Source organism: Mercenaria mercenaria, chromosome 8 (genome assembly GCF_021730395.1).
Source record: "Mercenaria mercenaria strain notata chromosome 8, MADL_Memer_1, whole genome shotgun sequence".
In the NCBI taxonomy this organism is placed as follows: Eukaryota; Metazoa; Mollusca; class Bivalvia; order Venerida; family Veneridae; genus Mercenaria; species Mercenaria mercenaria.
This window is the reverse complement of record NC_069368.1, coordinates 25532497-25546514: the sequence shown is the minus strand read 5'-3', so window position 1 is coordinate 25546514 and position 14018 is coordinate 25532497. Positions and strand designations below refer to the sequence as shown.

Sequence of the window (14018 nt, the reverse complement as noted above, 5' to 3'; positions counted from 1 at the left end):
GCACTAGCAAAGAGCCCTGTTCCTGCTTCTGGTACTTTCTTTAGATTAAACCTATTTTATTTTCATGTTAGGAGTTCTAACTAGGAAATGTACTTTTTTGAAAGTGTTTTATAGCGCTGAACTTGAGTAAACTACACTATTAAATTTGAGGGAAATTGTGGATCTGATAAATGACCCATGTCATGGTATTAACATGATGTCAAGTATGAAGTGTAGGTATCATCTTAGTGTCAAACCTTTCTATGTCATATCTATAGGAAGGCAGTGGGGTTGGACGTGTCAGATTTGGGGATTACATATATGTATGCAGGGATGGAACAAGCGCCTGAACCAGAGCCAGTCAGAATGAGGGAATGTTGTGTGTGCCGTCTACGTGGATCTAAAGACCTTTTCAAAAAATGGTAATGCGTTTGGAACTCTGCTAGTAATCAACTCCCTATCTGAGTAGATTTTTTGCATCAAAGAGTTACATAAATATTACAGTTGCAGTTAAGCTGTCGCCAAGTTAGGAAATAAACATATTTTTATGCAGCAGAAGGCAGGCATATAACAAAAAACTTCACAGTCGGTCTGTATATTAGTTTGTCCAGAAAACTTCCTAGCTCAGATGTAAATTTTTAGCTCACCTGAGCACAAAGTGCTCAAGGTGAGCTTTTGTGATTGCCCTGTGTCCATCGTCTGTCATCGTCAGTTGTCCGTCCGTCGTCAACAGTTTGACTGTTAACACTATAGAGGTCACAATTTTGAACCAATCTTAATGAAACTTGGCCAGAATGTTGCCCTCAATAAAATTTTGAATGAGTTCAATATTGGGTCATCTGGGGTCAAAAAACTAGGTCACCGGTCAAATCAAAGGAAAAGCTTGTTAACACTCTAGAGGTCACAATTTTGACCCGATCTTAATGAAACTTAGTCAGAATGTTACCCTCAATAAAATCTTGGACAATTTCGATATTGGGTCATCTGGGTTTAAAAACTAGGTCACCAGGTCAAGTCAAAGGAAAAGCTTGTTAACACTCTAGAGGTCACAATTTTGGCCCAATCTTAATCAAACTTAGTCAAAATGTTACCCTGGATGATTTTGATATTGGGTCATCTGGGTCAAAAAACTAGGTCACCAGGTCAAATCAAATGGAAAAGCTTGTTAACACTGTAGAGGCCACATTTATGACTGTGTCTTCATGAAACTTGGTCAGAATGTTAATCATGATGATCTCAAAGTCCAGTTTGAATATGGGTCATGTAAGATCACAAACTAGGTCACTAGGTCAAATCAAAGGAAAAGCTTGTTAACATGCTAGAGGCCACATTTATGACTATGTCTTCATGAAACTTAGTCAGAATGCTAATCTTGATGATCTTTAGATCAAATCCGAATCTGGGTCATGTGGGATCAAAAACTAGGTCACCGGGTCAAATCAAAGAAAAAGTTTGTTAACACTTTAGAAGCCACATTTATGACCATATCTTAATGAAACTATCTTGATGATCTTTAGGTCAATAGGTCAGGTGAGCAATACAGGGCCTTTATGGCCCTCTTGTTTTGCAATTCATGGGATTCTAATTGTCAAGTCTTTACCCTTATCCTGCTAAATTTCTATAATGAACTTGTCCATCTTTCAATTTGGACAGTACCAGGGATACTGAACAAAAATATACTGACTGAATAGAGAATAGTGCAGATCATGATCAGACTGCATGGATGTGCAGGCCAATCATGATCTACACTGGTCACAAAGGCATAATAAATCACATCCAGCATGCTAAGGGTTAATCTCCATGGTCAGGGCCACAGACAAGGGCACTCCATTTTAGGAGAATACGTCTTTTAATTATGTCATCGTGGTAATAAAATTGGCTCTGCTTTAATATCTGTTCTTTGAATACACATCTAAAATTAGAATGTTAAAAAGTTACAGCATCCAGCTGCATTTTGTTTGCCTAGTGTTTTATAACTGATAATTTCTGTTTTAAGTTCTTCATGCCAAGCTGTACTGTACTGTTCTAAGACGTGTCAGAAGAAAGACTGGTCTCAGAAAGGGCCACTTGCTGCACACTGCCACAAGTACTGGTGTAAGAAGATGAAGGCATACATGTCCAAAGCTGACGAACTCAGAAATTTTCCATTCACTTTTGCGGCCGGTAAATTTTATTTTAGTTGATATTCTTTTTAGCCCACCTGATAATGAAATGGTCTGGTCCACCTGTAGGAGCATTAGATACCTGTAATCAGTCTGTCTGCTGTCCACAGTTTATTTAAAGAACAAATTCTCCTAAACCACTGTGCCAATTTTAACCAAAGTTCATAGCGATGTTCCTTGGGTGGTCCCCTTTTATATTCTAGGTCATCCATTCAGAGTTCTATTTGCCATAGCAACCAAAACTGGAAAACTGAAAAATTCCATCAGAAACTGCTGGCATGATTTTGAAATGATTTCACAGAAATGTTCCTTGGGTGACCTTCTGATCGTTTGGTTTTGTTGAAAAAAACATGGCCTCAAGGGAGTGGGACTAGTTTTTCCTATATGACACTATTGAAAACTTTGAAAATCTTCTTCTCTGCTACTGCTGGTCTAATTTCAAAATAATTTCACAGCATTAAAAAATTTTTTATTCCTTGGATGACCCTCTACTAAATTCTCTCAAATCTTTCTGTTTCATTTAAAAAATGTGGCGTTCAGGGGATGGGACTAGTTTTCCCTATATGGCTACATGGCTGAAAAGTACACACCTAGTTTCTTCCAACAGACCATCATAAGGGGTATTATGTTTTACGATCAGCTCAGTTTAAAAGTGATGGTGTTTGTGTTTTCAGAGACAACTTCTGAGGACTTTGATGCCATTAAATACAGACAGTTCCTAGAGAGAAATGGTGTGTATGGACAAGGAGCATGGCGTCGTGAATGTCAGCAACCTAGTCATCAACATAAAGATTGTCCATGTCTTATTCCATTTGGTAAGGATATTGGTAAACGTTTTATTTAGAGTACTGGTACTGATGATAAACCCGGACAAAAAATGAGGTTTTTAGCTCACCTGTCACGAAGTGACAAGGTGAGCTTTTGTGATCGCGCAGCGTCCGTCCGTGCGTCCGTAAACTTTTCCTTGTGACATCTCTAGAGGTCACAGTTTTCATGGGATCTTTATGAAAATGGGTCAGAATGTTCATCTTGGTAAATTCTAGGTCAAGTTCGAAACTGGGTCACGTGCCATTGAAAACTAGGTCAGTAGGTCTAAAAAAAGAAAAACCTTGTGACCTCTCTAGAGGCCATAATTTTCAATGGATCTTCATGAAAATTGGTCAGAATGTTCACCTTGATGATATCTAGGTCAAGTTCGAAACTGGGTCACGTGCCTTCAAAAACTAGGTCAGTAGGTCTAAAAATAGAAAAACCTTGTGACCTCTCTAGAGGCCATATATTTCACAAGATCTTCATGAAAGTTGGTCAGAATGTTCACCTTGATGATATCTAAGTCAAGTTCGAAAGTGGGTCACGTGCCATCAAAAACTAGGTCAGTAGGTCAAATAATAGAACAAGAGCTGTCGGAGGACAGCAACGCTCGACTATTTAACAGCCTTGTCGCTTGAATGAATAAGAAAGTCGAAAAAGGGGCATAATTTAGTAAAAAAGTAAAATAGGGTTATGGAACCTGCATAGTGCTTATCAGCTCATGACAGTGGACAAGTGTATGAAGTTTCAATCCATTCCCATTAGTGGGTACTGAGATACCAGCTTACATATAAGAATTTAACCCAAAAACTCCTAAGTTGAAAAAGGGGCATAATTTTGTAAAATGCAAAGTTGAGTTATTGACCCTTTGCACTGCATGTCATATCATGACAGTGAACAAGTGTGTGAAGTTTCAATCCTTTCCCATTAGTGGATACTGAGATACCAGCTTACATACAAAAACTTAACCAAAAATTTCTATGTTGAAAAAGGGGCATAATTTTGTAAAAAAAGCAAAATAAAGTTATGGGACCTGCTTTGTGCATGTCAGATCATGACAGTGAACAAGTGTGTGAAGTTTCAATCCATTCCCATTAGTGAGTACTGAGATACCAGCTTACATACAAAACCTTAACCAAAAAATTCTAAGTCAAAAAAGGGGCATAATTTTGTGAAAAAGCAAAATAGAGTTATGGAACCTGTGCAGTGTAAGTCAGTTTATCACAGTAAATAAGTGTGTGAAGTTTCAATCCATTCCCACAAGTGGTTACTGAGATACCAGCTTACATACAAAACCTTAACCAAAAATTTCTAAGTCAAAAAAGGGGCATAATTTTGTAAAAAAGCAAAACAGAGTTATGGAACCTGTGCAATGTAAGTCAGTTTATCACAGTGAATAAGTGTGTGAAGTTTCAATCCATTCCCACAAGTGGTTGCTGAGATACCAGCTTACATACAAAACTTAACCAAATCGGGACGCGGACGCCGACGCATGGGCGAGTCCAATAGCTCTACTATTCTATGAATAGTCGAACTAAAAACGTTGTAACCTCTCTAGAGGCCATAATTTTCAATGGATCTGTATGAAAGTTGGTCTGAATGTTCATCTTGATGATATCTAGATCAAGTTCGAAAGTGGGTCACGTGCCATCAAAAACTAGGTCAGTAGCTCAAATAATAGAAAAACCTTGTGACCTCTCTAGAGGCCATATTTTTCAGTGGATCTTCATGAAAGTTGGTCTGAATGTTCATCTTGATGATATCTAGGTCAAGTTTGAAACAGGGTCATGTGCGGTCAAAAACTAGGTCAGTACGTCTAAAAATAGAAAAACCTTGTGACCTCTCTAGAGGCCATACTTGTGAATGGATCTCCATAAAAATTGGTCAGAATGTTCATCTTGATGATATCTAGGTCAAGTTTGAAAGTGGGTCACATGCCATCAAAAAGTAGGTCAGTAGGTCAAATAATGAAAAAACGTTGTGACCTCTCTAGAGGCCATATTTTGTCATGGGATCTGTATGAAAGTTGGTCTGAATGTTTATCTTGATGATATCTAGGTCAAGTTTGAAACTGGGTCACACGAGCTCAAAAACTAGGTCACTATGTCAAATAATTGAAAAAACGACGTCATACTCAAAACTGGATCATGAAACTGGGTCAACTGAGTCAACTGCGATCAAAAACTAGGTCAGTAGGTCTTGAAATAGAAAAACCTTGTGACCTCTCTAGAGGCCAATTTGAAACTGGGTCACATGCCTTAAAAAACTAGGTCAATAGGTCAAATAATAGAAAAACCTTGTGACCTCTCTAGAGACCATATTTTTCAATGAATCTTCATGAAAATTGGTCAGAATTTTTATCTTGATAATATCTAGGTCAAGTTCAAAACTGGGTCACACGAGCTCAAAAACTAGGTCACTATGTCAAATAATTGAAAAAACGACGTCATACTCAAAACTGGATCATGTGGGAAGAGGTGAGCGTTCAGGACCATCATGGTCCTCTTGTTTATACCTGTAACTTTTTTTATTTCTGCAAATTGTAATCAATGGTCAGTATCAAAATAAAGCTTAACATTTGCTGAAAACTTTACATAGTTCAAATTTATATTTAGTAAGCAAACTCACACGAAGTGAGGCCCTAAAAGGGGTTTGTAAAATGGGGACTGTATGAACGTTGACTGATGATAAATCTGACCACTTTGTCATTTACAAAATTTTCTTCGTATTATATTGAAACTTTCTCCAAAAAGCTGCAACAGTCATTCCTGATCAAGTAATGAAAAGTGACCCAATGTCAGGCCTTCATGTGTCGACAGTGAGCATGCGCAAAAAACACCCTCTTCCCCAGTAATTTTGGATAAATATTTTTTTATACAGATAAATGTAAGTCATTTATTTATACAGAATATTTCCCAATTTTGTTTTTGTTTACACCAGTTGGTGTTGTAAGTGGTTGCTATTAGATGGTGTGTTCAATTTTATAAATAACCAATTGCAATCGAATAATTCCAAGGTGGTCGACTTTATCATCTGTCCGGGTTTATCATCAGTACCAGTACAGTATACAGTGAGTTTCTAGATGCAGTGAGACGACTCGCAGTGTTGTCGTAGGCAGAGGACAGCAGTTTTAAATGATGTCCAAGTTTGCATCCAAGTCATGGAATTTTTTTCAAGGTCATTGAATTGTGAGGGAATTCTGAAAATTGGTCAATGAAAACTTAAATTTAAAAAAAGTTACAGAATAGTCGGGGAAAAATAATTTTTGTGTGCCAGGTTTGAAATTTCAATTTAAGATATCGTAACATTTCAAAGAATTAACTTGTTCATAGTACTAAAGAATATTCCTTTTGTAAGAATATTCCTTTTGTAAGTTTTGTAAGTACCCCATTTAAACAAACTGGTATTTTTTTATCCTTCAAACTTTTGCAGTTTGAAACAGAATAGAAATGGATAGATTTGTAGGATGAAGAGGAGGATAAGGACAAAATCAGCGAAAATCATGACTTGGTCATTGATAAGTTAGGAAAGTTTATTTGTCTTTGATTGTGTGGCAATCCTTCTGAGGGACAACAGTAATGTGTTTAGATTTCCGAAAACACTTCTGAAAGAACTTCGTATAACCAAGTAGGGGCCCCATGACCAAGTGGTTAAGGTTGCCAGCTTCGGAAAACTTGCCATAGTGTAATTTTGAGTTAAATGGTTCTCCAGATGCTAAGCATATGGAAAATATTGCGATCAACTTGCAAACTCTGTTTTTCATTTAAAAGATAAGATAAAGCCATATCAAATGTGAATGTCAAATTATATTAGAATTTTTTAAAGTGACTAACCCACACATTTAGGTGAAAAATAATTTCTCTCAAAAATCCGTAAACAATGAGTACTTAAGTTACTAGTCGTACAAACTTACTGACATAAGATTTTTGCAAAATAGTCTTATAAATAACCAAAAATAATGTACAGAAGTTAGTAAACTGTTGCAATGTTTTGAAATAATGCAGAAAATTTGCATTTTTACCAGTATCTAACTTTATTTTCACCCACGTTATGACTTTGCAGAGTCATATATACATTCTATGCCAAACTTAGTGGAAATAAACATGTTGGACAATTTAACTCATACTGTGGATGAGTAGCTTTAAATAAATGGCTAGAATTATGTTAAGACCCATCGTCTTGTAATTTACCACTCTTAAAATAATGAAATCAAGTGTCAGTGTAATAAATTATTTTTTTATTTGTTACAAGACACAAAAAGTTATCTTATTAATAGTAAAACATAGAAATTATTGTAGTAGTGATTTGATATTGAGAAAATTTCAAGTTTGAAGGGTTTACATTAGGGATGGGAACGAATATTCGAATATTCGAATATTCGAAAATCGGTCGAATATTCGAATATGAAAATCAAATTCGAATATTCGTAAATTATTGTAATTTTTTTTTCAAAATAAGTATCATTGATTTTGGGCAACATGAGCATGCTAATTCTACAGAATAAAACCATGTCATGTCAGTTTATCGCGTATGAAAAGATGTCCAATCAACAAGAAAATAGCAATGCATAATTGGCAGGGGCCATCGTTACGGATTAACAGTTTGCAACAGGCGTCAATGTGTCAGATGCATGTCAAAAGATGTCTAATTAACAAGAAAATTGCAATGCATAATTACCTGGGGTCATCGCTACGGATTAACAGTTTGTATTAGGCGTAAATGTGATATCTTTTTATCTTTTGTACATTTTTATTGGCGCCGGTTTTATGTAACAAGTTGTAGAATTTTTTTTTTTTCGAAAACAATACCAAACTTGTAGATATTGTCGATCTTTTCACAATATTTTGTACGACGTTTCAGACCATCCGCAGAAACGGTTTTCATCCGCAGTCGGCCGTATTCGAATTAAATTTTGAAGTAGTTAATAATAAAATCAAGAAAAACATATGATTGATGCATAAGTTCATGTTGAAGAAGGTTTAAGTCTGTCTTACTTGCTTTTTACACGACGATTTCTACGCGCCGATTGAAATTTTTCAAAATGGCGGCGGTAATACAACAGTGCGTCACGTGTTTAAATGGGACGACCTGCTATATTTAGATAAAATTGCGACGGTCTAAATTCTAATCGTTTTGATTTTTTGTATCATTTTGAAGCTAAAACACTGAATTAGTTAAATATGTTCATGATTATACTGACAGAATCGTAAAATAAAACGCTAGATTCGGCGGGTTTTGCTATGTAGCATCGGGTTACCCGGAACAAACATTTTTTTGGCCTTATTTACGATGATCCACGCTTTAAACAAATGAATACGTTATGTATATGCTAATCACTTAATAAAAATTTAAAGCTTCCATTAAAACTAACCGAATATTCGAATATATTCGAATATGGCAAACCGAATATTCGAATATTGATTTCAGTATTCGTTCCCATCCCTAGTTTACATAGAGCACATGAATTCTGGTGCTGGTTATGCTTCTGTAACTGATCCTTATTAACCTTTACCCCGCTAAATTTCTACAATGGGCTATACCGTTTATTATTCAAAGGGGTATTCACTGAAATTTACTGACTAAATAACTAACAGTGCAGACCATGATCAGCCTGCACGGCTGATCTTGGTCTGCATTGGTCGCAAAGGCAGAATCACTCGCTGCTAGTTTGACAAGCCAAGGACAATAATAACAGTTTCACTCAGTGAAATATATATATTTTCAGTATTACATGCTATTTGTAATAAACACAATCATGAGTTTCTGATTTGTATTCTGATTAATATGAAGGGTTATCGCCCATAAGAAAATACCAGATACTCAGCATTTAAATTATTCTATCTGTTTTGTGACATGGCTGAAGAATACGGGCCCAGAAGGAGTTAGCTGCAAAAACAGAAACTAAGAGAGCTATTTATATATATATATCCAGATTATAATATATAATTTATCAGTGAAAGTTGCAGCAATATCCATCATAAAATGTTACAAATGCCAAATAAGACCAGTGTACTTTTAGGACAAACTTCTTTTCCTTTATTTAACATTTTAATATGTAACATTTTAATAAATGTATTGATTAAATGTATACTGTCATTTAACAGTTCAGTTCTTTCAAACATACATGAAGCTATGATACAACTAATTTACAAATGAATCGGCAGTTGCATTCATTTTATTGATTTTGCATCACACTAGTTATTATTTGTGAAGGATATATATGAAGTTCCCCATTTCTGAAGAAGAGTTAGAGCTGACATACAAGGTTTGAGCCTCATTACACCAGCATAAAGCATATGGCAATTTAACACTTTTTGTCACTATCTTTCTTTTTGTACAATCATCTGATAACTCAAAAACTTTATACCTTGTAAAGTCACAAACAAACAAAGTATCCTCAGATGACAATGCAATACCTTTGTTTTGTCCAAATTCTGTAAAACTACCAGTTTCCATGCCTTTCCAGTTTAACCTAGTAATTGTTGTGTTGCCCCAATCAGACACATAGATAGAATGATTGTTAACCTGAACATAATATGGATTCTTAAAAAGCCTTCCACCTTTGGTATTATGTGTTACTGTAGTAAGTACTGTCCCCTTCATATCTAAGATCTCGACTTTTGCAGGAGAATCATATGACACCACTAGTTTATCTTTGTAAAAACATATCCCACGACCTTTTCCACCTATTTTTAAACTGTGTTCTTGTGACAACATTTTTGAGTTTACTGATATGAACTGTATACGATTCCCATATGGCTGAGTAACAACAACCTTATTATTGGTCACTTTGGTAATGCCCCAGGGTGGTTGAGATAGAGACATTTGTGAAGTGACTGTTTGACTGCTTACAGAGATCATTTTGATACACTTATTCGAGTTATCAGCTACAGCTAGTTCATCAGAATTTAGAACTGTCATGCCTGTAATCTCACAGATTTTTTTATCGCTTTGTGTTTGTACATGTATTCTTCCATTTTGGGAATAATCTTCATTAGTTTTACTAGCTGGAGAGGACTTTGTTTTCGTTTCTGTTTCTGCTTCAAGTACAGGCTGTCCAAGTGGTATTTGTACATATTCATCAAGTGCTTTTTTCACTTTAGTAGCAAGTATCTTGTCTTCAAGAGTGCCAAGTGATGTTTCTTTTTGAAGAACAGTTAAAATTGTTTGGTTTGATGTAAACTGATATTCTTTAACATCTTCAGCTGTTATTAACTCTTTGATACAAGTTTCATGCTCTGTGATCTCCAGCTGAGCAGTTTTCAACTCGATGAAAAGTTTATCTGCTTGTTTTGCTATATTGCTTTGTTTAATATTGTTGGACAGTTCCTTCACAGATTTAGTGACATCATCACATATTGCTTCAGTGTTCTGTACTCTCTCTTTATTTTGCTGATGAAGAGTTTTTGCCTTGTTTTCAACTTCACTCTCTAATTCATCAATTCTTTTGTTGATTTCTTGTCTATGCTTCCTTATTTCTTTTAGTGCTTCAGTTATAGATGCATTAGATTTATCTGTTACCTTCTTACATTTTTCTTTAACACTCTGGCAGTGTTGTAGAAGGGCATCCATGTGTTCAGTGATGTCTTTGAATTCCTTGCTGTCAACAGTTTCTTCAGCTATATCAGGTATGTAGTCTACCTTGCAGAGTTGGCCAGTGTGTTCCAAGGTGACGCATACACTGCACAGAGTTACCTTGTGATGTTGACAGTAAAACTCAATCATTTTTTTCTTGTGTTTGAGGCATGGTATTGTAAGGTCATCATGTGAAGCAACATGATCTGATGGTGAAGAAAGTTGTTGTGTTTTGGGCATAGTGTGTATATCCAGTAAAACATGGTGTCTGCTAGGTGTAGCTTTTTTGTGGTGATTGTAACATGACTGACACAAGTGTTCATTGCAGTCTTTGCAGAACCCAAAAGCAGGAAGTCTAGGACCTTCTCTATCACATGGCAGGCAGAAAAGTTTCAAATCCTCTTCTGACCCCAAGGATATTGATGATGAAAAGTCTGATGGTACTTTTTTCCCAGGGACAGCCATTTTACCTGAAAGTAACAATTACAAAATGTCTTGACTGAAGATACCCAAAGATTACATATGATTTATCATACTGATGAGTCATTCATAGTCAAGACAGACTACTTTTTAAGCTTAAATACACTACAAAATATAGTAAATTAAAGCTATTCTAATTGCTCCTGACTGTCAGTGTCCATACAAGTTGATACAAGTTTTGACGCACTTTCACGTTATTACTAATGGATTTGCTTCAGTCTTAAAGTAGTTTTTTTTAGCTTTTGTGTTGCTTTTGCTGTTGTGACAATCATTTTATTCATATTTTATTCTTCCGTCAATGTTACAGAAAAATCTTGGATCAACTTCCCTAATGAACTTGGGTTTAGACAACAATGTCATGTGCACATGTTATGCAAAATGTAAACAAGCAAAAACAGAATATAAAATATTTGCAGTTATAATTGATAAAACTCAAAATTATGACTGCAAGTCATCTTAGAAATGATTTTGAATTTGAAATGATACAGTGGTACACATTTGTATTGTTTATTTCATTCACACTGCACATTTATGTTGTATATACTCATTCTAGTGTACACGTGTTGGTGTATAACGATTGACATACATTTTCATATCAGTCGAACAGGATAATTTTGTTATCTAGGCCGAATAATGTGCAATTGATATGGGTTAGTACATTGTCCTGTTCATGACCATGGTTCTTGTAGTATACCTAGGGGTAACGTATAACATGTACAATGGCATTTTCTTTCTGGTCTCGTGCCAGTGGTAGAGGCTATGGTTGAAATCTTCATCATTTAGAAAATAACAGGGAAAGAGCATATCAAACCAGACATGGTTGAAGATTGAACATTTCCATTCCATAGCCACTGTCAGACTTAGTGTTTTAACTACTTTTTAGCTCATCTGATTTTTTGAAAAAAAATGAGTTATTGTCATCACTTGAGCGGTTGTCGGCGTCGGCGTCTGCGTCGGCGTTGCCTGGTTAAGTTTTATGTTTAGGTCAGCTTTTCTCCTAAACTACCAAAGCTATTGCTTTGAAACTTGGAACACTTGTTCACCATCATAAGCTGACCCTGTATAGCAAGAAACATAACTCCATCCTGCTTTTTGCAAGATTTATGGCCCCTTTTGTACTTAGAAAAATCAGATTTCTTGGTTAAGTTTTATGTTTAGGTCAACTTTTCTCCTAAACTATCAAAGGTATTGCTTTGAAACTTGCAACACTTGTTCACCATCATAAGCTGACCCTGTACATCAAGAAACATAACTCCATCCTGCTTTTTGCAAGAATTATTGCCCCTTTTGGACTTAGAAAATCAGTTTTCTTGGTTAAGTTTTATGTTTAGGTCAGCTTTTCTCCTAAACTATCAAAGCTATTGCCTTAAAACTTGCAACTCTTGTTCACCATCATAAGCTGACCCTGTACAGCATGAAACATAACTCCATCCTGCTTTTTGTAAGATTTATGGCCCCTTTTGGACTAAGAAAATATCAAATTTCTTGGTTAAGTTTTATGTTTAGGTCAACTTTTTCTCTTAAACTATCAAAGCTATTGCTTTGAAACTTGCAACACTTGTTCACCATCATAAGCTGACCCTGTACAGCAAGCAACATAACTCCATCCTGCATTTTGCAATAATTATTGCCCCTTTTGGACTTAGAAAATCATTTTCTTGGTTGAGTATTATGTTTAAGTCAACTTTTCTCATAAACTATCAAAGCTATTGCTTTAAAACTTGCACCAGTTTATCACCATCATAAGCGGACGCTATACGTCAAGAAACATAACTCTGTCCTGCTTTTTGCAAGAATGATGGCCCTTTTTAGACTTAGAAAATCATGGGTAGGACAATATTTCTATTATACAAAAAAATCAGATGAGCGTCAGCACCCGCAAGGCGGTGCTCTTGTTTAATGCCGCTATAAATAGATCGGCCTCTAAATAAATCTGTACACAGATACTGTGCAATTTGCACATTCACGGAAAAATTTGCAAGTGTCTTGCATGCGATTAAGTAAATCTGTAGGGTAAATACTTTTAAAAATAAGAATAGGATTGTAACATAACAGGAGGTACAGTCATGATGAAGACTATATTCGACTTGAATTAATGTATCCTTAATATTGCCAATATTTGGATCTAATATATACCTTTAATCATATTGGAAAATTACCTTAAACTTGAATTTAAGATATTGTTATTAGACCTAGTTCTCAAAAATATGGCCACTAACTTATAGGTTTAAGTATATTTTTTTTTACGTCAACAGCAAGAGTTATGGTTTTGTCTGGGGGTCAACCTATACTAAGCGACCATGTTGCCTGATCTGTGTGGGTGCAACTATAACACCTGGTAACCAGTAATGAGAAATACTTATAAATGTGCATTAATACATTATAAATGTGCATTAATACTAGTATATTTTAGTGCACCCAAAGTAGTTAAATGTATAGGAAAAAAAACACAACTTACAGTTAGATATCCTCTTTCATTAAGTATTTTAAGAGTAAATATCTGTTATACATTGTAAACCTACAATTAGACCATGAAATTTACATTAATATGGTATATTTAGCTATAGGTTATATGCTAGCTGGGTACTGCTACATATAGTTAAATTTTACCTGTTGAAACCAGTTATATTGATTTAAACTTACTCAGTATAATTCTATCGATTTAAAGATGCATGTGGTTTCGCTTCATATTTTAGATGTACAAGGAAGTCCATTCAAATAAAATTTAATATAATATCTCACCACAATTAACAAGTTTGTAACACTTGATTAATGCTTGTGAGCTATATTCTTTTATTTCATTCATTAAGGGTATATTTTATTATACAAAGTCATTCTCTACTAAGCTCTGGAGACTATTTTAAATATAATTAAGTCAGTAAGTTATACTGGAAATAACTTGACTGCATTAAACACCTAAAATACATTAACCTTTACCCTGCTTAATTTCTAAAATGGACTGGTCGGTCATGTAGTTTGGGCAGTACCATTTATTATTTGAAGGGGTGTTCA

At 35.3% G+C, this 14018-nt stretch overlaps 2 protein-coding genes across 2 annotated transcripts in view; one reads left to right on the top strand and one right to left on the bottom strand.

Annotated features, from left to right (window-relative positions):
* Positions 1 to 14018, top strand: part of LOC123565448 (zinc finger MYND domain-containing protein 15-like) — a 33082-nt gene that overhangs the window by 6617 nt on the left and 12447 nt on the right. The window contains exons 5-7 of the mRNA XM_053549576.1: positions 258 to 401; positions 1976 to 2142; positions 2816 to 2956. Coding sequence (XP_053405551.1) covers positions 258 to 401; positions 1976 to 2142; positions 2816 to 2956 — 452 coding nt within the window. The remainder of the gene's footprint in view (positions 1 to 257; positions 402 to 1975; positions 2143 to 2815; positions 2957 to 14018) is intronic.
* LOC123522830 (E3 ubiquitin-protein ligase TRIM71-like) lies at positions 6666 to 13596 on the bottom strand. The gene is made up of 2 exons (XM_053549575.1): positions 13465 to 13596; positions 6666 to 10996 (listed from the first exon to the last, which is right to left on the bottom strand). The coding sequence occupies exon 2, from the start codon at positions 10989 to 10991 to the stop codon at positions 9153 to 9155; it is 1839 nt and encodes a 612-aa protein (XP_053405550.1). The 5' UTR covers positions 10992 to 10996; positions 13465 to 13596; the 3' UTR covers positions 6666 to 9152.